At 49.5% G+C, this 27,832-nt stretch overlaps 1 protein-coding gene across 2 annotated transcripts in view; it reads left to right on the top strand.

The window, feature by feature from the left end:
• sos1 (son of sevenless homolog 1) overlaps positions 1 to 27,487 on the top strand; it is a 31,765-nt gene extending 4,278 nt beyond the window's left edge. For both annotated transcript variants that reach the window (XM_079279510.1, XM_079279511.1), the window contains 17 exons: positions 1,247 to 1,390; positions 1,898 to 2,008; positions 2,132 to 2,230; positions 6,585 to 6,712; positions 15,666 to 16,327; positions 17,748 to 17,829; positions 22,105 to 22,221; positions 22,306 to 22,409; positions 22,633 to 22,855; positions 22,939 to 23,058; positions 24,926 to 25,088; positions 25,241 to 25,358; positions 25,460 to 25,632; positions 25,724 to 25,840; positions 25,957 to 26,230; positions 26,416 to 26,537; positions 26,633 to 27,487. In XM_079279510.1, coding sequence (XP_079135636.1) covers positions 1,247 to 1,390; positions 1,898 to 2,008; positions 2,132 to 2,230; positions 6,585 to 6,712; positions 15,666 to 16,327; positions 17,748 to 17,829; positions 22,105 to 22,221; positions 22,306 to 22,409; positions 22,633 to 22,855; positions 22,939 to 23,058; positions 24,926 to 25,088; positions 25,241 to 25,358; positions 25,460 to 25,632; positions 25,724 to 25,840; positions 25,957 to 26,230; positions 26,416 to 26,537; positions 26,633 to 27,049 — 3,174 coding nt within the window. In that variant the 3' untranslated portion in view covers positions 27,050 to 27,487. The remainder of the gene's footprint in view (positions 1 to 1,246; positions 1,391 to 1,897; positions 2,009 to 2,131; positions 2,231 to 6,584; positions 6,713 to 15,665; positions 16,328 to 17,747; positions 17,830 to 22,104; positions 22,222 to 22,305; positions 22,410 to 22,632; positions 22,856 to 22,938; positions 23,059 to 24,925; positions 25,089 to 25,240; positions 25,359 to 25,459; positions 25,633 to 25,723; positions 25,841 to 25,956; positions 26,231 to 26,415; positions 26,538 to 26,632) is intronic.
• The last annotated feature ends 345 nt before the right edge of the window (positions 27,488 to 27,832 follow it).

Here is a 27,832-nt window from a genome sequence, read left to right as displayed (position 1 = left end):
TTGTCCTCCAAGGTGTCCACCTTGTTGTCCTCCGTGTTGTCCTCCATGTTGTCCACCATGTTGTCCACCTTATTGTCCTCCGTGTTGTCCTCCATGTTGTCCACCGTGTTGTCCTCCATGTTGTCCACCTTGTTGTCCTCCATGTTGTCCACCTTGTTGTCCTCCATGTTGTCCAAGTTGTCCACCATGTTGTCACTTGTGTGATCTCCCGATCGGCCCTCATGTGATCTGATCTGGTGGGATTGATCTGATCCGGTGGGATTGATCTGATCTGGTGGGATTGATCTGGTGGGATTGATCTGATCTGGTGGGATTGATCTGATCTGGTGGGATTGATCTGATCTGGTGCGATTGATCTGGTGGGATTGATCTGATCTGGTGGGATTGATCTGATCCGGTGCGATTGATCTGGTGGGATTGATCTGATCCGGTGCGATTGATCTGATCTGGTGGGATTGATCTGATCCGGTGGGATTGATCTGATCCGGTGCGATTGATCTGGTGGGATTGATCTTGTGGGATTGATCTGATCTGGTGGGATTGATCTTGTGGGATTGATCTGATCCGGTGAGATTGATCTGGTGGGATTGATCTGATCCGGTGCGATTGAGCTGGTAGGATTGATCTGATCCGGTGGGATTGATCTGATCCGGTGGGATTGATCTGATCCGGTGCGATTGATCTGATCCGGTAGGATTGATCTGATCCGGTGGGATTGATCTGATCTGGTGCGATTGATCTGATCCGGTGCGATTGATCTGATCCGGTGGGATTGATCTGATCCGGTGGGATTGATCTGATCCGGTGCGATTGATCTGGTGGGATTGATCTGATCCGGTGGGATTGGTCTGATCCGGTGCGATTGATCTGATCCGGTGGGATTGATCTGATCCGGTGGGATTGATCTGATCCGGTGCGATTGATCTGGTGGGATTGATCTGATCCGGTGGGATTGATCTGATCCGGTGGGATTGATCTGATCTGGTGGGATTGATCTGATCCGGTGGGATTGATCTGATCTGGTGGGATTGATCTGATCCGGTGCGATTGATCTGATCCGGTGGGATTGATCTGATCCGGTGGGATTGATCTGATCCGGTGCGATTGATCTGATCCGGTGCGATTGATCTGATCCGGTGCGATTGATCTGATCTGGTGGGATTGATCTGATCTGGTGGGATTGATCTGATCCGGTGGGATTGATCTGATCCGGTGGGATTGATCTGATCTGCTGTGTCTCCGTCAGGATGTGGACAGTATCTTCAGTCGGATCATTGACATCCACGAGGTGACGGTGAAGCTGCTGGGTCTGATCGAGGACACGGTGGAGATGACCGATGAAGGCAGTCCTCATCCTCTGGTGGGGAGCTGCTTTGAAGACCTGGCCGAGGTCTGTAGCTGTGATTAATATATATTAGGGCTGGGCAAGTTAACGCGTTAACGCATTCATTAATTAACTCCAACAATTATTTTATCGCGCGTTAACGCATTTAAATTTTTTTATTTTTTTTATTTTTTTTAATCGAAAGACAAGAGACAATACATAGACATAACAACAAGAGGATGACAAGAACAGTGGGATAAAAGCCTCAAACATCCTATAGTCGTGTGTGTGTGTGTGCGTGCGTGTGTGAAGGAAGTGATGCCAGCTGTTCACTGCTTGCTGCCTCATTCATTGTTAAAAATGTCCGCTTAATAATAAATTTAAAAAACTGCGTTATGCGATAATGATGCGTTAACTTGCCCAGCACTATATATATATATATATATATATATATATATATATATATATATATATATATATATATATATATATATATATATATATATATATATCCGTTACATCATTAGATCATTCAGCGATGATCAGCTCTGATTCTGTCTGATTGATCGGTAGGAGTTGGCTTTCGACCCCTATGAGACGTACGCTCAGGACACCCTGCGCTCTGGTTTCCATGAACACTTCCTGAGTCAAGTGTCCAAACCAGGAGCAGCCTTCCACCTCCAGGTAAACCCTGTCCCTGGTCTCTGATATAAGACCTGTAGGCTCCTTCTCCAGGTAGATGGTGATGATGATGATGATGCTGATGCTGATGATGATGATGATGCAGTACGTGTTGTCTGTCTTCAGTCCGTCTGTGAAGGTTTTAAAGAGGCTGTTCAGTACGTTCTGCCCAGACTGCTGCTGACTCCTGTTTACCACTGTCTGCACCTGTTTGAGATCCTCAAGGTAAGACGACTGCCCCTGTACTCCACCTGAACTCCCCCTGTACTCCCCCTGTACTCCACCTGTACTCCACCTGTACTCCACCTGTACTCCACCTGAACTCCCCCTGTACTCCACCTGAACTCCCCCTGTACTCCCCCTGTACTCCCCCTGTACTCCACCTGTACTCCACCTGTATTCCACCTGTACTCCACCTGTATTCCACCTGTACTCCACCTGAACTCCCCCTGTACTCCACCTGAACTCCCCCTGTACTCCCCCTGTACTCCCCCTGTACTCCACCTGTACTCCACCTGTACTCCACCTGTACTCCACCTGTATTCCACCTGTACTCCACCTGTACTCCACCTGAACTCCCCCTGTACTCCACCTGAACTCCCCCTGTACTCCCCCTGTACTCCCCCTGTACTCCACCTGTATTCCACCTGTACTCCACCTGTACTCCACCTGAACTCCCCCTGTACTCCACCTGAACTCCCCCTGTACTCCCCCTGTACTCCACCTGTATTCCACCTGTACTCCACCTGTACTCCACCTGAACTCCCCCTGTACTCCACCTGAACTCCCCCTGTACTCCCCCTGTACTCCCCCTGTACTCCACCTGTACTCCACCTGAACTCCCCCTGTACTCCCCCTGTACTCCACCTGTATTCCACCTGTACTCCACCTGTACTCCACCTGAACTCCACCTGAACTCCCCCTGTACTCCCCCTGTACTCCCCCTGTACTCCACCTGTACTCCACCTGTACTCCACCTGAACTCCCCCTGTACTCCACCTGAACTCCCCCTGTACTCCCCCTGTACTCCCCCTGTACTCCCCCTGTACTCCCCCTGTACTCCCCCTGTACTCCCCCTGTATTCCACCTGTACCGCACCTGTACTACACCTGTACTCCACCTGTAGGCCTACTACCCCTGTACTCCACCTGTACTACCCCTGAAGTACACCTGTACCACACCTGAACTCCACCTTATTTTCAGTGTTTTTTACTGACTTTCATCCTGCTAGCATAACGTTGGCTTCCTGCTAGTGTAGCAGTTGCGTACTCTCCGTTGCGTTGTGTTTAATTCAGGACACGATATGTTGAATGGTTACATCAGACTGATCTGTGATCAGCTCCTGTCTGTCCTCCTTCAGATCTCCAGCGCCAACTTCTCCTTTGGTCAGGATGTTCTTAAGACCTTTGTGATTAAAAGTTACTCAAATCTCGCGCTTTCATGGAAGAACCTTAACGTGGCGTGCCGGCTATTTTTGCCTCATTGTTTTTGAAAAAATAGATTCTTGTAAGTTGTTATAACTCCAAGGTACATTATCCAATCCGCACAAAACTGCGGGCGTTTACTTTACGTGATTCCCCGTGAAAAAAGCTGATGTAACTCAGCTGCACTTGTTCCAAACGGTCTCAAACTTCACATGCTTGATAAAACTCACAGCCTGAGGACGTTTACAAGCTTATTTTCACTAGTACTCATAGCGCCACCTGCTGGCGAAAGGAAATCTGCATTTTCTGACAAACGGCATCCGATTCACGTGACTTTTACACTACGTGGTTGACACTTGACACAGAGCAACACGACGCACGCGTTCTGTAGCGCCAGGCAGAGGACGCAGGAAGCACAGACTATTTGCAAAGCGTCATTTCCGGCACCAGGCGGTCCACGCGGGATTAAACACGTCTCGCTCGCGGACGCGCAGGCCGGAGTCCCGCCGGCACGCCGACGCTTGCATGGCGAGGGCCCGTTCATCGCTGCTCGCAGCTTTAATTATAAATACATTTGTGAATAAATGAATAAGTAAATAAACATATATATATATATTCATACACAATACGGTTGCAATCATTTTGGATACAAAATGACAAGGGAGTCATGCCTCAGTTAGTCATGGTGACTGTTACAACCCGGCTCCAAGGCTGCAACATAGAGAGACAAGACGAGTGATGAAAGTAATAAGTCGACATTTATAGAGCCATCAGGTCCTGCTTCATAGAGCCATCAGGTCCTGGTTTATAGAGCCATCAGGTCCTGCTTCATAGAGCCATCAGGTCCTGGTTTATAGAGCCATCAGGTCCTGCTTCAGGTCCTGGTTCATAGAGCCATCAGGTCCTGGTTCAGGTCCTGGTTCATAGAGCCATCAGGTCCTGGTTTATAGAGCCATCAGGTCCTGGTTCATAGAGCCATCAGGTCCTGGTTTATAGAGCCATCAGGTCCTGCTTCATAGAGCCATCAGGTCCTGGTTTATAGAGCCATCAGGTCCTGCTTCAGGTCCTGGTTCATAGAGCCATCAGGTCCTGGTTCAGGTCCTGGTTCATAGAGCCATCAGGTCCTGGTTTATAGAGCCATCAGGTCCTGGTTCATAGAGCCATCAGGTCCTGGTTTATAGAGCCATCAGGTCCTGCTTCAGGTCCTGGTTCATAGAGCCATCAGGTCCTGCTTCAGGTCCTGGTTCATAGAGCCATCAGGTCCTGCTTCAGATGTGGGTTCATAGAGCCATCAGGTCCTGCTTCAGGTCCTGGTTCATAGAGCCATCAGGTCCTGGTTCAGGTCCTGGTTCATAGAGCCATCAGGTCCTGGTTCAGATGTGGGTTCATAGAGCCATCAGGTCCTGGTTCAGGTCCTGGTTCATAGAGCCATCAGGTCCTGCTTCAGATGTGGGTTCATAGAGCCATCAGGTCCTGGTTCAGATGTGGGTTCATAGAGCCATCAGGTCCTGGTTCAGATGTGGGTTCATAGAGCCATCAGGTCCTGGTTCAGGTCCTGGTTCATAGAGCCATCAGGTCCTGGTTCAGGTCCTGGTTCATAGAGCCATCAGGTCCTGGTTCAGATGTGGGTTCATAGAGCCATCAGGTCCTGGTTCAGATGTGGGTTCATAGAGCCATCAGGTCCTGGTTCAGATGTGGGTTCATAGAGCCATCAGGTCCTGGTTCAGATGTGGGTTCATAGAGCCATCAGGTCCTGGTTCAGATGTGGGTTCATAGAGCCATCAGGTCCTGGTTCAGATGTGGGTTCATAGAGCCATCAGGTCCTGGTTCAGGTCCTGGTTCATAGCGCCATCAGGTCCTGGTTCAGGTCCTGGTTCATAGAGCCATCAGGTCCTGGTTCAGGTCCTGGTTCATAGAGCCATCAGGTCCTGGTTCAGATGTGGGTTCATAGAGCCATCAGGTCCTGGTTCAGGTCCTGGTTCATAGAGCCATCAGGTCCTGGTTCAGGTCCTGGTTCATAGAGCCATCAGGTCCTGGTTCATAGAGCCATCAGGTCCTGGTTCAGGTCCTGGTTCATAGAGCCATCAGGTCCTGGTTCAGGTCCTGGTTCATAGAGCCATCAGGTCCTGGTTCATAGAGCCATCAGGTCCTGGTTCAGGTCCTGGTTCATAGAGCCATCAGGTCCTGGTTCAGGTCCTGGTTCATAGAGCCATCAGGTCCTGGTTCAGGTCCTGGTTCATAGAGCCATCAGGTCCTGGTTCAGGTCCTGGTTCATAGAGCCATCAGGTCCTGGTTCAGCAGCAGGACACAGACCCCTAGTGGGAGGGAGGGGTCGTCACATGACAATAAAGCATTAAATGACATCATCATTTATTCTTGTAGTTTATTGAAGCGTTTAATTCTATATTTAAATATTTAGTTCGTCCTTCTGAATATCTGTACATTATTTATTAATGTGTGTTACAGACACAAAGAGCAGACTTAAAGCTTCTACGACGGTTTATGTAGACCAGTCTGGTTTCAGAGTCCCCACCATGTGTCCCAGTGTCACTGATGTCAGCTGCAGGTTCCCAGTCACACCAGTATCCTGTAGACCCAGTCCTGGTCTGGGACTTTCAACGGTGCAACTGTAAGCTCCTTTGGCCCAGTTGAGGTTAAATCTCTGAAATACCTCCAGTCATGTTCTGCAGATTATTTCAGGGCTGAAGGGGGGTCAGAGGGGGCAGGAGCATTAATCCTGCTCTGGTTCTGATCCTGGACCCAGAAGGAACAGGACAGATGAGCTCTGTTCACATGCTGCTGCTGGACCTGGACTGAGGTCTGGGCGGGGACCTGGTTCTGGTCCTGTACCCTCTGTGGGCCTGTTATATCAGGCTTAGTCCTCCCTCTTTCTGGTTCTGGTCGAGTCTGGTTCTCACGCGGTTCTCTGTAGACAAACTCTGTTGTCCCGAGTCTTCTTTTTCTCCAGCAGTTAAAAGGATCTGGTCCTGGTCCTGGTATATCAGCTGGTTTTATAGTACAGCTCTGCTCAGTCAGAATATTCCTGACATCAAGTCCTGGTCTGCAGTGGGTCCTGAAACCGTTGCTGTGTAGTGTTTGGTGCTTCACCTGTCCTCTCAGGTGTGACTGACTCTATCGTCCACATGTTTCTGCAGCAACTGGAAGAGAAGAGTGAAGAAGAGGAGGATAAAGAGTGTCTGAAACAGGCCATCACCGCTCTGCTCAACCTGCAGAGCAGCATGGAGAGGATCTGCTCCAGGAGCCTCGCCAAGAGGAGGCTCAGGTACACACCACACACACCTGCACACACCTGCACACACACACACACACACCGTAGGTTTGCTCAAGCGGAGCAGAGCCGGGGAGCGAACCGCCGATCCTCTGATTGAAGGACGGCCTTTCTCTCCACTTGGACACTGTCGCCCACTAGATCTTTATGAGTTCTAGTGGTCCTTTACTAGTTCTACTGGTTCTTTGTGGGGTTCTAGTGGTCCTTTACTAGTTCTACTGGTTCTAGTGGGGTTCTAGTGGTCCTTTACTAGTTCTACTGGTTCTAGTGGGGTTCTAGTGGTCCTTTTATGAGTTATACTGGTTCTAGTGGGGTTCTAGTGGTCCTTTACTAGTTCTACTGGTTCTTTGTGGGGTTCTAGTGGTCCTTTACTAGTTCTACTGGTTCTTTGTGGGGTTCTAGTGGTCCTTTACTAGTTCTACTGGTTCTTTGTGGGGTTCTAGTGGTCCTTTACTAGTTCTACTGGTTCTTTGTGGGGTTCTAGTGGTCCTTTTATGAGTTATACTGGTTCTAGTGGGGTTCTAGTGGTCCTTTACTAGTTCTACTGGTTCTAGTGGGGTTCTAGTGGTCCTTTATGAGTTATACTGGTTCTAGTGGGGTTCTAGTGGTCCTCTTATGAGTTATACTGGTTCTAGTGGTCCTTTATGAGTTACACTGGTTCTAGTGGGGTTCTAGTGGTCCTTTATGAGTTATACTGGTTCTAGTGGTCCTTTATGAGTTATACTGGTTCTAGTGGTACTGTTATGGTACTGGGCATCCTTGAGGAGATCAGTTTGAGCTTTATTGGTGAACTATGTGAACAGTTGCAAAGAATTTGACTCCGGACTCTTTATTGCTGTCAAAGCTGAACAAGGAGAACGAAAAGCATCTTTAGAAATCAGAAAGAATGAAAGTAGAACCCTGAGTGTGTTGAACAATATGAGCTGAACACACATGGACCAGTCTGGTGGACTCCTCCCATCCTCCCTGTTTCCCCCCCGACATAAATAGGTGTGTGTGTGTGTGTGTGTGTGTGTGTGTGTGTGTGTGTGTGTGTGTGTGTGTGTGTGTGTGTGTGTGTGTGTGTGTGTGTGTGTGTGTGTGTGTGTGTGTGTGTGTGTGTGTGTGTGTGTGTGTGGTGTTTCGTCAGGATCTGGGCGGTGCTGGTCTGCTGCCTGTTCGCTATTTGTTAGAGAGAAAAGAACACAGAGAGGAAAAGTACTTCTGCTGTTTGTTTTATGAAGTTATAACTTTACTCCTCTTAAGAAGGAGGAGAAAGGAGGAGGAGAAAAAGGAGAGGACAGATGGTTGGATGATTGGCAGGTGGATATGAGGACGTAGGTGACTTCCATTTGTTCTTTCTTTGCTTTTGGAGGATGTTGGGTGTAGATGGAGGCTGATGGATGTTGGTAGAGGATGTTGGGTGTAGATGGAGGCTGACGGAGGCTGGTGGAGGTTGGTAGAGGATGTTGGGTGTAGACGGAGGCTGGTGGAGGTTGGTGGAGGTTGGTAGAGGATGTTGGGTGTAGATGGAGGCTGATGGAGGTTGGTGGAGGTTGGTAGAGGATGTTGGGTGTAGATGGAGGTTGGTGGAGGTTGGTAGAGGATGTTTGGTGTAGATGGAGGTTGGTGGAGGATGGTGGAGGTTGGTGGAGGTTGGTAGAGGATGTTGGGTGTAGATGGAGGCTGATGGAGGTTGGTGGAGGTTGGTAGAGGATGTTGGGTGTATATGGAGGCTGATGGAGGTTGGTGGAGGTTGGTAGAGGATGTTGGGTGTAGATGGAGGTTGGTGGAGGTTGGTAGAGGATGTTTGGTGTAGATGGAGGTTGGTGGAGGATGGTGGAGGTTGGTGGAGGTTGGTAGAGGATGTTTGGTGTAGATGGAGGCTGATGGAGGCTGGTGGAGGTTGGTAGAGGATGTTGGGTGTAGATGGAGGCTGATGGAGGATGTTGGGTGTAGATGGATGCTGGTGGAGGCTGATGGAGGATGTTGGAGGTTGGTAGAGGATGTTTGGTGTAGATGGAGGTTGGTGGAGGTTGGTAGAGGATGTTTGGTGTAGACGGAGGCTGGTGGAGGTTGGTAGAGGATGTTGGGTGTAGATGGAGGCTGATGGAGGTTGGTAGAGGATGTTGGGTGTATATGGAGGCTGATGGAGGTTGGTAGAGGATGTTGGGTGTAGATGGAGGTTGGTGGAGGTTGGTAGAGGATGTTTGGTGTAGATGGAGGTTGGTGGAGGTTGGTGGAGGTTGGTAGAGGATGTTTGGTGTAGATGGAGGCTGATGGAGGCTGGTGGAGGTTGGTAGAGGATGTTGGGTGTAGATGGAGGCTGATGGAGGATGTTGGGTGTAGATGGATGCTGGTGGAGGCTGATGGAGGATGTTGGAGGTTGGTAGAGGATGTTTGGTGTAGATGGAGGTTGGTGGAGGTTGGTAGAGGATGTTTGGTGTAGACGGAGGCTGGTGGAGGTTGGTAGAGGATGTTGGGTGTAGATGGAGGCTGATGGAGGTTGGTAGAGGATGTTGGGTGTATATGGAGGCTGATGTAGGTTGGTAGAGAATGTTTGGTGTAGATGGAGGTTGGTGGAGGTTGGTAGAGGATGTTTGGTGTAGATGGAGGTTGGTGGAGGTTGGTAGAGGATGTTTGGTGTAGACGGAGGCTGTTGGAGGTTGGTAGAGGATGTTGCGTGTATATGGAGGTTGGTGGAGGTTGGTAGAGGATGTTGGGTGTATATGGAGGCTGGTGGAGGTTGGTAGAGGATGTTGGGTGGAGATGGAGGCTGATGGAGGCTGATGGTGGAGGTTGGTAGAGGATGTTGGGTGTAGATGGAGGCTGATGGGGGTTGGTGGAGGTTGATAGAGGATGTTGGGTGTAGATGAAGGCTGGTGGAGGTTGGTAGAGGATGTTGGGTGTAGATGGAGGCTGATGGAGGTTGGTGGAGGTTGGTAGAGGATGTTGGGTGTAGACGGAGGCTGGTGGAGGTTGGTAGAGGATGTTGGGTGTAGATTGAGGCTGACGGAGGCTGGTGGAGCTTGGTAGAGGATGTTGGGTGTAGATGGAGGCTGATGGAGGTTGGTGGAGGTTGGTAGAGGATGTTTAGTGTAGACGGAGGTTGGTGGAGGTTGGTAGAGGATGTTGGGTGTAGATGGAGGCTGGTGGAGGCTGATGGAGGATGTTGGAGGTTGGTAGAGGATGTTGGGTGTAGATGGAGGTTGGTGGAGGTTGGTAGAGGGTGTTGGGTGTAGACGGAGGCTGGTGGAGGTTGGTAGAGGATGTTGGGTGTAGACGGAGGCTGGTGGAGGTTGGTAGAGGATGTTGGGTGTAGATGGAGGCTGACGGAGGCTGGTGGATGTTGGTAGAGGATGTTGGGTGTAGATGGAGGCTGACGGAGGCTGGTGGAGGTTGGTAGAGGATGTTGGGTGTAGATGGAGGTTGGTGGAGGCTGATGGAGGTTGGTAGAGGATGTTTGGTGTAGATGGATGCTGATGGAGGTTGGTGGAGGTTGGTAGAGGATGTTGGGTGTAGACGGTGGTTGGTAGAGGATGTTTGGTGTAGATTGAGGCTGACGGAGGCTGGTGGAGGTTGGTAGAGGATGTTGGGTGTAGGTTGGTAGAGGATGTTGGGTGTAGATGGAGGCTGATGGAGGTTGGTGGAGGTTGATAGAGGATGTTGGGTGTAGATGGAGGCTGATGGAGGTTGGTGGAGGTTGGTAGATGATGTTGGGTGTAGATGGAGGTTGGTGGATGTTGGTAGAGGATGTTGGGTGTAGACGGAGGCTGGTGGAGATTGGTAGAGGATGTTGGGTGTAGACGGAGGCTGGTGGTGGTAGGTAGAGGATGTTGGGTGTAGATGGAGGCTGACGGACGCTGGTGGAGGTTGGTAGATGATGTTGGGTGTAGATGGAGGTTGGTGGATGTTGGGTGTAGACGGAGGCTGGTGGAGGTTGGTAGAGGATGTTGGGTGTAGATGGAGGCTGACGGAGGCTGGTGGAGGTTGGTAGAGGATGTTGGGTGTAGATGGAGGTTGTTGGAGGTTGGTAGAGGATGTTGGGTGTAGATGGAGGTTGGTGGAGGTTGGTAGAGGATGTTGGGTGTAGACGGAGGCTGGTGGAGGCTGATGGAGGTTGGTAGAGGCTGATGGGTGTAGATGGAGGTTGGTGGAGGATGTTGGAGGTTGGTAGAGGATTTTGGGTGTAGATGGAGGTTGGTGGAGGTTGGTAGAGGATGTTGGGTGTAGACGGAGGCTGGTGGAGGCTGATGGAGGTTGGTAGAGGCTGATGGGTGTAGATGGAGGTTGGTGGAGGATGTTGGAGGTTGGTAGAGGATGTTGGGTGTAGATGGAGGTTGGTGGAGGTTGGTAGAGGATGTTGGGTGTAGACGGAGGCTGGTGGAGGCTGATGGAGGTTGGTAGAGGCTGATGGGTGTAGATGGAGGTTGGTGGAGGATGTTGGAGGTTGGTAGAGGATGTTGGGTGTAGATGGAGGTTGGTGGAGGTTGGTAGAGGATGTTGGGTGTAGACGGAGGCTGGTGGAGGCTGATGGAGGTTGGTAGAGGCTGATGGGTGTAGATTACATTACAGTCACTTTTATCCAAAGCGACTTACAATTCAGATTCCATCACACCGGAGGCCAGTTAACTGATGAACACCTCAGATCTGTTCTGAGAATTTCCACAACCAACTGACACCGAACGTTGACACTCTGGTCCAAAGGGTGACCAGCAGCACTGTTCCCACTGGAACTAAATGCAAGTTCCTGTTTAGCTCACGGCTTTTACTGGTAATTTATATGAGTTCACACAAACAGACCCGGCCCGGCTGTCACATTTAAAAAATCAACGTGGCCCCCGAGCCTAAACGTTTGCCCACCCCTGCTGTATATGGTGTAGATGGAGGCTGACGGTGTCGATGGTGACGTTGGAGGTGGAGGCTGACAGTGTAGATGGTGATGGTGTAGATGGTGACTGATGGTGACGGTGTAGATGATGCCTGATGGTGTAGATCAGGGATTCCCAAAGTGGGGTGCGCGAGCTGCCTCTAGGGGGTGCGCGAGAGGAAAAATGTAATGGCGGTGCAGTCCTGTCTCCTAAAAATTACGTTCCCCCAAAACTAAAATGCATTCTCAATTACGTTTTACCACGAACGTATTTTCTCCCTGATTACGTTTGTGTTTGACGTACAAATACGTTTCTCATCAACATATCTTTGCTGTACTCTAGTCTTTATGATGTTTCTGTGATCTGCCTCGCCTCTACCCCGCCACCCACGAGTTATTGACCCGCGGCCTGTTCCGAGGGCCGAAGACCTGACGATCGGGTGCCTCGCGGCGGGGGCGGCGGGGGCGGCTGGAGACCTCGCGTCCCAGCGCCAACGGGTGAGCGCCGCCACTCGGAACCATAAAACCAAGTCCCGGATTTCACCCGGGGGACATTCTGGAGGTATTGTGACCGGGTGATGTGCCTCGTTGCTGGGGAGGTATGAGCCGAGAGTGGCGGGGTGTTATGGAGGTTTATATTACAACTCGGTGTTGTTCCCGTGCGTGGATGAGCGCATTTCTGCCGGAGACAGGCGGCGTGTTGTGGTAGTATTCTGACCGCGTAATAGGGAGAAGGTAGAGGCGGTGGTGGAGAGGGAAAAATGTTAAAGAGATGGTGGAATGTATGATTGGAGAGAGAGAAGCGAAAAAGTTGGACGTGATCCCGGTGTCCAACAACACTGTCGCGCGCATCGATGCTTTGTCCGAAGACATCCTGGCTACATTCGTCGGTCGCGTGAAGAAGAGTGAGTTTTACTCTCTGCAAGTAGACGAGCCTACAGATGTGGCCAATCTGGCCAATCGTCCGTTACCTTCGTAACGTTACGTCCGTTACCTTTTCGAAGGCACGGTGCAGGAAGAGTTTTTGTGTTTTTTATCATGTAAACAAACGCCACGCGCGAGCAAACTGTTCTCTCATTCGTCCGATTTTTATGCGGCTCTGTTTTTTTTAAAGGTGTGTGTGTGTGGGGGGGGGGGGGGGGGGGGTTGGGGGTGCCTGAACCCGGTCGGGATGTAGAAGGGGGTGCGTGGCCTAAAAGGTTTGGGAACCGCTGGTGTAGATGGTGACGGTGTAGATGGTGACGGTGTAGATGGTGACGGTGTAGATGGTGATAACACCCATTCTGCACTCCCTACACTGGCTCCCTGTCTCATTCCGGATTGACTACAAAGTCCTACTCCTCACACATAAATGCATAAATGGACACGCACCTCCCTCCCTACAAGACCTCATCACTCCCCAAATCTCCACCCGCACCCTCAGATCATCAAACAGCTCGCTCCTCCGGGTCCCCAGCACCAAGCTCCGCACCATGGGCGACCGGGCCTTTGGCTCGGCAGCTCCACGATATGGACCAGATCCCTGACCACCTAAGGGCAACACAGACCCTGTCTCTTTAAGACCGGCCTAAAAACCTTTCTATTCAGGAAAGCCTTTCTGACCTAAGTCCCTGTCAGTTATTTCTTTTGTGTTTCTGGTCATTCACTGGTTTTTATTTTATTATAGTTTTTTTTATGTTTTAACGATGCTTTTTACTATGTTTTTACTATGTACTGGCACTCTGAGATAAAAAAAAAAAAAAATGAAAAGTGCGTTACAAATTAAATGTATTATTATTATTATTATTATTATTATGGTGTAGATGGTGACTGATGGTGTAGATGGTGACTGACAGTGTAGATGGTGACTGATGGTGTAGATGGTGACTGATGGTGTAGATGGTGACTGACAGTGTAGATGGTGACTGATGGTGTAGTTGGAGGCTGATGGTGTAGATGGTGACTGATGGTGTAGATGGTGACTGACGGTGTAGTTGGAGGCTGGCGGTGTAGATGGTGACTGACGGTGTAGTTGGAGGCTGGCGGTGTAGATGGTGACTGACGGTGTAGTTGGAGGCTGGCGGTGTACATGGGGACAGTGTAGATGGAGGTTGTTGTGAAACTGTTCACATACTTGAGGGTTTAAGCTGTGAACTGATTAGTGAGCTGCTGCTCAAACTGAGTTTAACACGCGTGTTTATCTTGTTTTTCTAAACTTTAACTATGTATAAACTACAAACAACTTTTTCACAACAAAAGCATCCTGCCGGCACGACCGTGGAGGGCTTTTAATGTGAAACAATTATCAGCATGGCTAAAGTGGATATTTCTATAGAATGTAATAATGTGTTGTTGATCTATATTATCTATATTGATTGATAGTATTGATCATGTATTGTGTATTTTACACACCGACGGTACAATAATAATACTACATGTGTGTATTTGCAGTTTGTCCCTTCTGGGCTCCTGTAGACCAGTGATTCTTAACCATAGGGCCGCGGCCCATGATTGGGCGCGAGCGCCACCTCGAGGGCCGCAAAAAACGCTCAGTTTTGCAGCTGTGGGCCGCGAGGGCCGCGGGACCGCATCGGTTATCAATTGAAGACACCAGAGATATCACTGTTATCCATGAGACGCTGTTACAATACAGCTTCCCACCACCTGGTGGCGGTAATGCGTCAGTCAGTTGTTTAACAAGCTGCAATAAGCAGAAGAAGACACTCAGCTAGCCGCTAGCCTGTAGCGAAAGTTATGGATAAGTATTTAAAAAGTAAAAAATGAAGACGACAGTGGTGCCATACCCCCCACAAGTCTAAATGTGTGCGCAAGTACAACCCTGACTTTCTTAAGTACGGCTTTGTGAACGGAGGCAACGAGGCAGAGCCGAGGGCTCAGTGTGTGGAATGTGAGCTAATGCTATCAAACGAAGCTCTGAAGCCTTCAGAAATAAAGCGACACGTAGCGACGAAACATCCAACGCTCGTGGGAAAGTCTGTTGGGCTTCTTGTTGTGTGTGCAGGTTTACATACACATGATAATAAATGTCTTTGTGATCATCACATTCTATCATCTCATTTATTTAACAAGGGTTTTGCCTGTTCAACACCGGCATCCTCGATCCCCTCCCCTTCCGTTCCTACGGCTTGTTTGCGCAAATACGTCACAAAACATGTCCGTGTTTGGTATCCCAGCATGCCCAAAATCCTCATCTTTGCAAAGAAATCATCGATTTTCTTTCATTTCTTATGGTTTCTCCACAAAAGGAGCCCACACACACACTGTCCAAAGTCACCATAACCGCTGCAAGTCGTATCTTGCAGCATTTTGACGGAAAAATACACATTACAGACCCGACAACGTGCTAGCGGATGTTACCATGGAGCTACTACCTTCAGAAAACGATAGTACTGATAGTACAAACCGTATCCTCCTCTTCCATAAGCCGTCAACCAACGTTTGCGTAACTGAGCTGTTCTCATTCTCGATCGTGCACTCGGTCGCAGCCATTAAGCACAGCAAGTCCGCTACTCACACACCACGTCCAAGGAAAATAATATAAAATCACAATATAAAGGGAGAAACACCTTTAGTGTGTCAGAATATCATGTGGTTACCATGTGTCCATTTGGGTCTCCAAATGTCCTTTTAGAGCTCGGCCTGGATCTCTTCATGAAGAAACTCTGTAGAATGGTCATACTTTGTCCAATCTTCTTCAGATGTGAGGCAGTTGTTCACTGATAGTGTAGTTACAGTCCTATACTGTCATTTACCTGTACAGATACAGGCACCGGCAGTTATTTATACTGAAAGATACTTTTTTATTTTATGCGGACAAAAATCTTAAATTTTTACTGACTCCAAAGGCCCACTGCTCTGTTTCTGTATGACCTGCAGGTTGTCTGACACTTTTGATGCATATATTCAGAGTGGGCCCCGGGACACTTTGTACTTGAAAAGTTGGGCCCTGAGGTCAAAAAGGTTACGAACCCCTGATGTAGACCACAAGTCAAGATCCTCCCTGACTTCTTCTTCTTCTCCTCTTCCTTCTTCATCTCCTTTTCTCCCTGATTTCCTCTCCTCCTCCTCCTGTTCTCCCATCCTCTTCTTCTTCTTTAGCGAGTCGGCGTGTCGTTTCTACAGCCACCAGATGAAGGGAAAGCACCTGGCCATCAAGAAGATGAATGAGATCCAGAAGAACATCGATGGCTGGGAGGGTAAGGACATCGGTCAGTGCTGCAACGAGTTCATCATGGAGGGCACGCTGACCCGCGTGGGCGCCAAACACGAGCGCCACATCTTCCTTTTCGACGGCTTGATGATCTGCTGCAAGTCCAACCACGGGCCGCCGCGGCTGCCGGGCGCCGGCTCCGCCGCGGAGTACCGGCTCAAAGAAAAGTTCTTCATGCGCAAAGTCCAGATCAACGACCGGGACGACAAGGAGGGCGAGTACCGGCACGCCTTCGAGATCGTCCTGAAGGACGGGAACAGCGTGGTGTTCGCCGCCAAGTCCGCCGAGGAGAAGAACGGCTGGATGGCGGCGCTGATCTCGCTGCAGTACCGCAGCACGTTGGAGCGCATGCTGGACTCGGCCATGATGCAGGAGGAGAAGGATGAGCAGGTGAGGCTGCCGGGGGCCGAGGTGTACCGGTTCGCCGAGCAGGACTCTGAGGAGAACGTCGTGTTCGAGGAGAACGTCCAGTCCAAGTCCGGGATCCCCGTCGTCAAAGCGGGGACGGTCCTGAAACTGATCGAGAGGCTCACCTTCCACATGTACGCAGGTGAGGTGTGATGTCACGCGGGTGTTTATAGACGGGATCAGGTGAGGCGTGATGTCACGCGGGTGTTTATAGACGAGATCAGGTGAGGCGTGATGTCACGCGGGTGTTTATAGACGGGATCAGGTGAGGCGTGATGTCACGCGGGTGTTTATAGACGGGATCAGGTGAGGCGTGATGTCACGCGGGTGTTTATAGACGGGATCAGGTGAGGCGTGATGTCACGCGGGTGTTTATAGACGGGATCAGGTGAGGCGTGATTAGGGCTGCAACTAACGATTATTTTAATGATCGATTAATCGGATACAAAAAACAAAAAAGCATTCATTTCCAACCCTTTATTCAAAAACCGAAGTGATCTTCAGAAAGTGCACAAACAGGTTGCTGCTTGAACATCCCTGAGCTGTTAAAGTAGTAATTAAAAAACAAATGGACGAACACAAAAAACACACATGTGAACAAAAATATGTATATTTTAGTTTAAAGGGACCTGAGCTGTCAGAACAATAAATCATTTATAAAAAAATAAAGAAAAATACAAATCAGAAAACTGAACAGGATTAGTTTGAACGTGAGAACTTGTTCTCTGCACTACACTCACAAACTGAATCATCACCGTGGTGCTCCCGTGCCATATCATGTTGCTTTTGCATATCTTGCAATGAACACACTTTTAAATGTATTAAGTGTGAAATGCTCCCACACCGTGGACCACTGAGGTCGTCCTGATGCCTCCGCCATGTTTCAGAACAACGTTACGGGTCGATGCTCTTTCCTCTGTTGTAAATAGTTTGATCGCATGTTTACTTTTATTGTGAAGAGCATGAACACGGAAGTGATTTTACCGTGAAGAGACAGGAAGTAGCATGATGCATGCTACGTGCTATGATACGACAACAACGATAACGAGAAGTGAAAACCGAACGTATATGTCGGTCTGTTCACTGTAACAGTTGTTGAACTGCAGCTTTCAGGAAGTAAAGTATTCTGTTCAAAACCAGACGTGTGTTGGTCGTCAGTAGAAGTTCCACTTCACAACAGCTGCTCCGCTCTGTTTTCCCTTTTTATTTTCTCAAACATCTCCGCGACTCATTGAGTGGCGTAATAATCGCGCGACACAACGAATCGATCATGAAATTCGATAATCGATAATGAAAACTATTTTAATAATCGATTATTAACGTTTTTTATCGATTCGTTGTTGCAGCTCTCGACGTGATGTCACACGGGTGTTTATAGACGGGATCCACCTGTGGCCTGTTGCATGATGGGTAAACAGAAGAGGGGACAGTTTGTCAGTCAGACTACACCTGTGACCATGTTGTTCTTATCTTACCTGTCTTGTGGGGATACACCCAGTTACCAGTTCACTCCCATGATGCATCTGGGCTCTAAACTGGTTGTTCTGGTTTCCTCCTTTTAGATCCAAACTTTGTCCGAACATTTCTCACCACCTACAGATCTTTCTGTAAACCTCAGGAGCTGCTGGACCTGCTCATGGAGAGGTGAGGGACCAATCACATCACTCCTCACACCGCTGACCAATCACATCACTCTCCTCACACCGCTGACCAATCACATCACTCTCCTCACACCTGTAACCAATCACATCACTCCTCACACCTGTAACCAATCACATCACTCTCCTCACACCTGTAACCAATCACATCACTCTCCTCACACCTGTAACCAATCACATCACTCTCCTCACACCTGTAACCAATCACATCACTCCTCACACCGCTGACCAATCACATCACTCTCCTCACACCTGTGACCAATCACATCACTCCTCACACCGCTGACCAATCACATCACTCCTCACACCGCTGACCAATCACATCACTCTCCTCACACCTGTGACCAATCACATCACTCTCCTCACACCGCTGACCAATCACATCACTCCTCACACCTGTGACCAATCACATCACTCTCCTCACACCGCTGACCAATCACATCACTCTCCTCACACCTGTGACCAATCACATCACTCTCCTCACACCGCTGACCAATCACATCACTCCTCACACCTGTGACCAATCACATCACTCCTCACACCTGTGACCAATCACATCACTCCTCACACCTGTGACCAATCACATCACTCCTCACACCGCTGACCAATCACATCACTCTCCTCACACCTGTGACCAATCACATCACTCCTCACACCGCTGACCAATCACATCACTCTCCTCACACCTGTGACCAATCACATCACTCTCCTCACACCTGTGACCAATCACATCACTCTCCTCACACCGCTGACCAATCACATCACTCCTCACACCTGTGACCAATCACATCACTCCTCACACCTGTGACCAATCACATCACTCCTCACACCGCTGACCAATCACATCACTCTCCTCACACCTCTGACCAATCACATCACTCTCCTCACACCTGTGACCAATCACATCACTCTCCTCACACCTGTGACCAATCACATCACTCTCCTCACACCTCTGACCAATCACATCACTCTCCTCACACCTCTGACCAATCACATCACTCTCCTCACACCTGTGACCAATCACATCACTCTCCTCACACCTCTGACCAATCACATCACTCCTCACACCTGTGACCAATCACATCACTCCTCACACCTCTGACCAATCACATCACTCCTCACACCTCTGACCAATCACATCACTCTCCTCACACCTGTGACCAATCACATCACTCTCCTCACACCTGTGACCAATCACATCACTCTCCTCACACCTGTGACCAATCACATCACTCCTCACACCTGTGACCAATCACATCACTCCTCACACCTGTGACCAATCACATCACTCTCCTCACACCGCTGACCAATCACATCACTCTCCTCACACCTGTGACCAATCACATCACTCTCCTCACACCGCTGACCAATCACATCACTCCTCACACCTGTGACCAATCACATCACTCTCCTCACACCGCTGACCAATCACATCACTCCTCACACCTGTGACCAATCACATCACTCCTCACACCTGTGACCAATCACATCACTCCTCACACCGCTGACCAATCACATCACTCTCCTCACACCTGTGACCAATCACATCACTCTCCTCGCACCTGTGACCAATCACATCACTCTCCTCACACCGCTGACCAATCACATCACTCCTCACACCTGTGACCAATCACATCACTCTCCTCACACCGCTGACCAATCACATCACTCCTCACACCTGTGACCAATCACATCACTCTCCTCACACCGCTGACCAATCACATCACTCCTCACACCTGTGACCAATCACATCACTCCTCACACCGCTGACCAATCACATCACTCTCCTCACACCGCTGACCAATCACATCACTCTCCTCACACCGCTGACCAATCACATCACTCCTCACACCTGTGACCAATCACATCACTCTCCTCACACCGCTGACCAATCACATCACTCCTCACACCTGTGACCAATCACATCACTCTCCTCACACCGCTGACCAATCACATCACTCCTCACACCTGTGACCAATCACATCACTCCTCACACCTGTGACCAATCACATCACTCTCCTCACACCGCTGACCAATCACATCACTCCTCACACCTGTGACCAATCACATCACTCCTCACACCGCTGACCAATCACATCACTCTCCTCACACCTGTGACCAATCACATCACTCTCCTCGCACCTGTGACCAATCACATCACTCTCCTCACACCGCTGACCAATCACATCACTCCTCACACCTGTGACCAATCACATCACTCTCCTCACACCGCTGACCAATCACATCACTCCTCACACCGCTGACCAATCACATCACTCCTCACACCTGTGACCAATCACATCACTCTCCTCACACCGCTGACCAATCACATCACTCCTCACACCTGTGACCAATCACATCACTCTCCTCACACCGCTGACCAATCACATCACTCCTCACACCTGTGACCAATCACATCACTCTCCTCACACCGCTGACCAATCACATCACTCCTCACACCTGTGACCAATCACATCACTCTCCTCACACCGCTGACCAATCACATCACTCCTCACACCTGTGACCAATCACATCACTCCTCACACCGCTGACCAATCACATCACTCTCCTCACACCTGTGACCAATCACATCACTCTCCTCGCACCTGTGACCAATCACATCACTCTCCTCACACCGCTGACCAATCACATCACTCTCCTCACACCTGTGACCAATCACATCACTCTCCTCACACCGCTGACCAATCACATCACTCCTCACACCTGTGACCAATCACATCACTCTCCTCACACCGCTGACCAATCACATCACTCCTCACACCTGTGACCAATCACATCACTCCTCACACCGCTGACCAATCACATCACTCTCCTCACACCGCTGACCAATCACATCACTCTCCTCACACCGCTGACCAATCACATCACTCCTCACACCTGTGACCAATCACATCACTCTCCTCACACCGCTGACCAATCACATCACTCCTCACACCTGTGACCAATCACATCACTCTCCTCACACCGCTGACCAATCACATCACTCCTCACACCTGTGACCAATCACATCACTCCTCACACCGCTGACCAATCACATCACTCCTCACACCTGTGACCAATCACATCACTCCTCACACCTGTGACCAATCACATCACTCTCCTCACCCCTCTGACCAATCACATCACTCTCCTCACACCGCTGACCAATCACATCACTCCTCACACCTGTGACCAATCACATCACTCTCCTCACACCGCTGACCAATCACATCACTCCTCACACCTGTGACCAATCACATCACTCTTCACACCGCTGACCAATCACATCACTCTCCTCACACCGCTGACCAATCACATCACTCTCCTCACACCGCTGACCAATCACATCACTCCTCACACCTGTGACCAATCACATCACTCTCCTCACACCGCTGACCAATCACATCACTCCTCACACCTGTGACCAATCACATCACTCTCCTCACACCGCTGACCAATCACATCACTCCTCACACCTGTGACCAATCACATCACTCCTCACACCGCTGACCAATCACATCACTCCTCACACCTGTGACCAATCACATCACTCCTCACACCTGTGACCAATCACATCACTCTCCTCACACCGCTGACCAATCACATCACTCCTCACACCTGTGACCAATCACATCACTCCTCACACCTGTGACCAATCACATCACTCTCCTCACACCGCTGACCAATCATATCACTCCTCACACCTCTGACCAATCACATCACTCCTCACACCTGTGACCAATCACATCACTCTCCTCACACCGCTGACCAATCATATCACTCCTCACACCTCTGACCAATCACATCACTCCTCACACCTCTGACCAATCACATCACTCTCCTCACACCGCTGACCAATCACATCACTCCTCACACCTGTGACCAATCACATCACTCTCCTCACACCGCTGACCAATCATATCACTCCTCACACCTCTGACCAATCACATCACTCCTCACACCTCTGACCAATCACATCACTCTCCTCACACCGCTGACCAATCACATCACTCCTCACACCTGTGACCAATCACATCACTCTCCTCACACCGCTGACCAATCATATCACTCCTCACACCTCTGACCAATCACATCACTCCTCACACCTCTGACCAATCACATCACTCCTCACACCGCTGACCAATCACATCACTCTCCTCACACCTCTGACCAATCACATCACTCCTCACACCTGTGTTAGTTTAAACCTTCACATGGACAAAAGCAGGTTTAAGGTCTGATCTCAGGTCTGTGGTTTCAGGTTTGAGATCCCGGAGCCGAGGCCGAGCGATGTGGATCCCATGGAGGGAGGAGAGCAGCCGCTGAGTGCCGAACTTAAACGTTTCCGTAAAGAGTTTGTCCAGCCGGTCCAACTCAGGTAGAGACTCTTATCATGTAATATGATGTCACTGTGATGTCGTTCATCGACTTCCTCCGCTCTGTGTGACAACTCCTCCTGCAGAGTGTTGAATGTGTGTCGTCACTGGGTGGAGCATCATTTCTACGACTTTGAGAGAGACGCTTACCTGCTGACACAACTGGAGGAGTTTATCGCCTCAGTCAGAGGTACGTTACCTGTATGAACACTGTCAGTCATCAGTCAGAGGTACGTTACCTGTGTGAACACTGTCAGTCATCAGTCAGAGGTACGTTACCTGTGTGAACACTGTCAGTCATCAGTCAGAGGTACGTTACCTGTGTGAACACTGTCGGTCATCAGTCAGAGGTACGTACCTGTGTGAACACCTGTGTGGAGCTTGCTGATAGAAATAAGTGTCTTGTGTTGCAGGTAAGGCAATGAGGAAATGGGTGGAGTCGATAACTAAGATCATCCAGAGGAAGAAGCAGGTTCAGGTGAGCGTGCCCAGTCACAGCATAACCTTCCAGAACTCTCCTCCTCCCATCGAGTGGCACACCTGTAAACCAGGAAACACTGAGCAGTTCGACCTCATGACGCTTCATCCCATCGAGATCGGCCGGCAGCTTACCCTCCTCGAGTCTGACTTCTACAGGTAAGGGTAGTCCTTGTAGTCCACTTATTCTATCAGGAAGCTCAGTGCCTGTACTTGTAGTCTATTTATATTGTATTCTGCAGGGCGGTGCAGCCGTCTGAGCTGGTTGGCAGCGTCTGGACTAAAGAAGACAAAGAGATTCACTCCCCCAACCTGCTGAGGATGATACGACACACCACCAACCTCACACTCTGGTTTGAAAAGTAAGACCTCACTCTGACATCGCAGACAAACTCATACAAACCTATTGATGAGGTGACTTTAGAGACCATTACAAACGGGGGGAGCAACTCAAACCACTCCTCCAACCAAAACTCAAACCACTCCTCCAAACAAAACTCACACCAATCCTCCAACCAATCCTCCAACCAAAACTCAAACCACTCCTCCAACCAAAACTCAAACCACTCCTCCAACCAAAATGTAAACCACTCCTCCAACCAAAACGTAAACCACTCCTCCAACCAAAACTCAAACCACTCCTCCAACCAAAATGTAAACCACTCCTCCAACCAAAACTCAAACCACTCCTTCAACCAAAACTCAAACCACTCCTCCAACCAAAACGTAAACCACTCCAACCAAAACTCAAACCACTCCTCCAACCAAAACTCAAACCACTCCTCCAACCAAAATGTAAACCACTCCTCCAACCAAAACGTAAACCACTCCTCCAACCAAAACGTAAACCACTCCTCCAACCAAAACGCAAACCACTCCTCCAACCAAAACTCAAACCACTCCTCCAACCAAAACGTCAACCACTCCTCCAACCAAAATGTAAACCACTCCTCCAACCAAAACTCACACCAAAACTTAAACCAATCCTCCAACCAAAACTCACACCAATCCTCCAACCAAAACTCAAACCACTCCTCCAACCAAAACTCAAACCACTCCTCCAACCAAAACTCAAACCAAAACTCAAACCACTCCTCCAACCAAAACTCAAACCACTCCTCCAACCAAAACTCAAACCACTCCTCCAACCAAAACTCAAACCACTCCTCCAACCAAAACTCAAACCACTCCTCCAACCAAAACTCAAACCACTCCTCCAACCAAAACTCAAACCACTCCTCCAACCAAAACTTAAACCAATCCTCCAACCAAAACTTAAACCAATCCTCCAACCAAAACTCAAACCACTCCTCCAACCAAAACTTAAACCAATCCTCCAACCAAAACCCAAACCACTCCTCCAACCAAAACTTAAACCACTCCAACCAAAACTTACACCACTCCTCCAACCAAAACTCAAACCACTCCTCCAACCACTCCTCCAACCAAAACTCAAACCACTCCTCCAACCAAAACTCAAACCACTCCTCCAACCAAAACTCACACCACTCCTCCAACCAAAACTTAAACCACTCCTCCAACCAAAACTTACACCACTCCTCCAACCAAAACTCAAACCACTCCTCCAACCAAAACTTACACCAATCCTCCAACCAAAACTCCAACCACTCCTCCAACCAAAACTTAAACCACTCCTCCAACCAAAACTTACACCACTCCTCCAACCAAAACTCAAACCACTCCTCCAACCAAAACTTAAACCACTCCTCCAACCAAAACTCAAACCACTCCTCCAACCAAAACTCAAACCACTCCTCCAACCAAAACTTAAACCACTCCTCCAACCAAAACTTACACCACTCCTCCAACCAAAACTCAAACCACTCCTCCAACCAAAACTTTAACCACTCCTCCAACCAAACTTACACCAATCCTCCAACCAAAACTCCAACCACTCCTCCAACCAAAACTTAAACCACTCCTCCAACCAAAACTTACACCACTCCTCCAACCAAAACTCAAACCACTCCTCCAACCAAAACTCAAACCACTCCAACCAAAACTTACACCAATCCTCCAACCAATCCTCCAACCAAAACTTAAACCACTCCTCCAACCAAAACTCAAACCACTCCTCCAACCAAAACTTACACCACTCCTCCAACCAAAACTTAAACCACTCCTCCAACCAACTACTTTTCCCCGTCCTCACTTCCAAACAGTCAAACATGACTTTGATCAGATAGTCCTATCTGATCCTTCTTGCAGGTGTATGGTAGAAACCGAGAACCTGGAGGAACGGGTTGCTGTCGTCTCTCGGATCATCGAGATCCTGCAAGTTTTTCAGGAGCTCAACAATTTTAACGGAGTTTTGGAGGTCGTCAGTGCCATGAACTCATCTCCGGTCTACAGACTGGACCACACCTTCGAGGTAAACAACACTTCCTCCTACCTCTGCTGGTCATCGCCAAAAACAAAATCACATTCTATCGTTTTGGTAAAATGTTTACAGACACTATGATTCCCTTTTTAAATGTATAAAATAATACGTGCTGCGTGTTTTTTGTTTTTTTGGTTTCCCAGCAAATTCCGAGTCGACAGAGAAAGATCCTGGAGGAAGCTCATGAGCTGAGTGAAGATCATTACAAGAAGTATTTGGCCAAACTGCGCTCCATCAACCCCCCCTGTGTCCCCTTCTTTGGTACGCTCCGACTCTCATCTGTCTTTTTTTATGAAGGGGGTTTAAACACTATTTATTTTCCGATGTTAAAATAAGGAGTCGCTCGCTCTCGGTTTGTTCAGGAATCTACCTGACCAACATCCTGAAGACAGAGGAGGGAAACCCCGACTTCCTGCGCAGACACGGCAAAGATCTGATCAACTTCAGCAAGAGAAGGAAAGTTGCCGAAATCACCGGCGAGATCCAACAGTACCAGAACCAACCGTACTGTCTGAGAGTGGAGAACGACATCAGGGTCAGTGTTGATGACGATGTCGTGGCCTTACTGGTCACGCTGTGTGTGTTAGTGTTAGAGGTGTGACCGTGTTCTGTGTTTGTTGAAGCAGAAGTTCTTCGAGAACCTGAACCCGATGGAGGACATGTCAGAGAAAGACTTCGCCGATCACCTGTTCAACAAATCTCTGGAAATAGAACCTCGAAACGCCCGATCGTTGCCTCGATTTGTAAGTGTGACCATGGCGACGCCTTGGACACTTGGAAGCGGTCACAGTCTGACTGTAGATAGGAGTTACCGGAGTGATGATGAATCTGTTTTAAATATGTCCATTAACCTCCCCAGGTGAAGAAGTACAGCTGTCCTCTGAAGTCTCCGGGGATCCGTCCAACCTCTGTGAGGCCTGGGACCATGCGGCACCCGACGCCGCTGCAGAACGAGCCCAGAAAGATCAGTTACAGCCGCATCCCCGACAGTGAGGCAGAGGGGGGGGCTATCTCGGCCCCCAATTCCCCCCGCACCCCTCTGACTCCGCCCCCTGCCTCTGCCACCTCCAGCTCCACAGACGTTGGCAGTGTGTTTGACTCGCCGCAAGGTCCCAGCAGCCCCTTTCACTCCAGTAAGACCCCCACCGACACACTATCCCACCAATCACAAGTCTGACATTAACGCCTCCCACCAATCACAGAAGTGTCTGAAGTTCTAACAGTGTCCGATGTTCGTGACAGTGTCCGATGTTCGTGACAGTGTCTGATGTTCTGACAGAGTGTCTGATGTTCTAAAGCTTGTGTTCTCTGGTCTCAGGGTCCTCCTCGGTCTCCTCCATGGTGAGTTTCAGTCGTGGTTACGAGGACGTTCCTGTTCCTCCTCCTGTTCCTCCTCGCAGACGTCCAGAGTCGGCTCCTGCTGACTCCTCCCCCTCCAAGGTGACTGACATGTACGAGTCAGATTTTAAAGAAGATGCTCAATGTTTCTACCAAGTATAACTAAACCCCCCCCCCCCTCTCTGTTCCTGTCTCAGATGATGTCGCCGTTGGACAGCCCCCCCGCTGTCCCCCCACGTCAGCCCACCTGTAAGCTCCTCCCCTCTCGTTACTCGTCGTCTCCCCCCGACAGCCCCCCCTCCCTGCCTCCTCGGGAGCCCCTCAGCTCTCCTCTACACCTCCTCCCCCCCCCTCAGGGCCGCCCCCATTGTGACCTGGAGACCTTCTTCCCCTCCTCCACCTCCTCATCCTCCATCAGCTCCTCCTCACCCCCCCTCCCTCCTCTCACCCCTGTCACCCCCATTCCCAGCCCCGCCTCCAGGAGGATGCCCCTCCTCCCCCTTGACGGCCCCCCCGTGCCTCCCCGGCACACCGTCCCCAAACTTCCTCCCAAGACCTACAAGAGGGAGTCTCTAAACCCCGCCCTCTTGTTGGACACGCCCCCTCGACTGTGATTGGACAGCCTGGACCACTTGAGGAGGCGGGGCTTGATGAGCTAACACTACAGCTGATTGGATGAGAACGAACAAAACAATGGATTTAAAGACAAATCAACATCTGATTGATCAATCAGGATGTTGAATAAAGATCATGTGCCCTTATTCTGAAAAACAAACTAATCATGTGCCCTTATTCTGAAAAACGAACTGATTGTATTCCTTCAGCTGCAGAACTTTGGAGAACATTTGTCTCTTTGTCAGACCTGATGAATAGAGAGGATCTTGGGTAATGTAGTGCTCCACGGACTGAAGTGGACTCTGGGTCTGAGGTGTCGAGAGCCTTCAGGTACTAGACCAGAACCAAAGAGGTACTGTGTTGGTTCTGGTGGACCTGATGTTGTTTCATGAAGGTCTATTCTTTAAAACAAGGGAATAAACGTGTTTGTAAACTGAGCTGGATGGACGACAGAAACCTTGCTCCACTGTCTTCATTGTTGCTGTTGCCCTCAAAATACGGTGGTAGGTAAGGACAAGTGGTGGGACAGCAAAGGACAAGTGGTGGGACAGCAAAGGACAAGTGGTGGGATAGCAAAGGACAAGCGGTAAGAAGGCTCTCTGGTAGACATTTTAAACCCTTTATGAAGCCTTTCCTTAAGTCAGCATTAGATGCAGACTTTGCCAAAGGGAATTACCCACAATTCATTGCAATGTGAGGTTACACACGGGGTAACCAGTGGACACATGGAGAAACATTAAGGGTTGAAGATGAAAACACATGAAGTCAGAGAATATTTATTT

Source organism: Melanostigma gelatinosum (genome assembly GCF_949748355.1).
Source record: "Melanostigma gelatinosum genome assembly, chromosome: 11".
NCBI classification, from domain to species: domain Eukaryota; kingdom Metazoa; phylum Chordata; class Actinopteri; order Perciformes; family Zoarcidae; genus Melanostigma; species Melanostigma gelatinosum.
The sequence above is the reverse complement of the archived record's forward strand: the minus strand, read 5'-3'. Positions and strand labels throughout refer to the sequence as shown.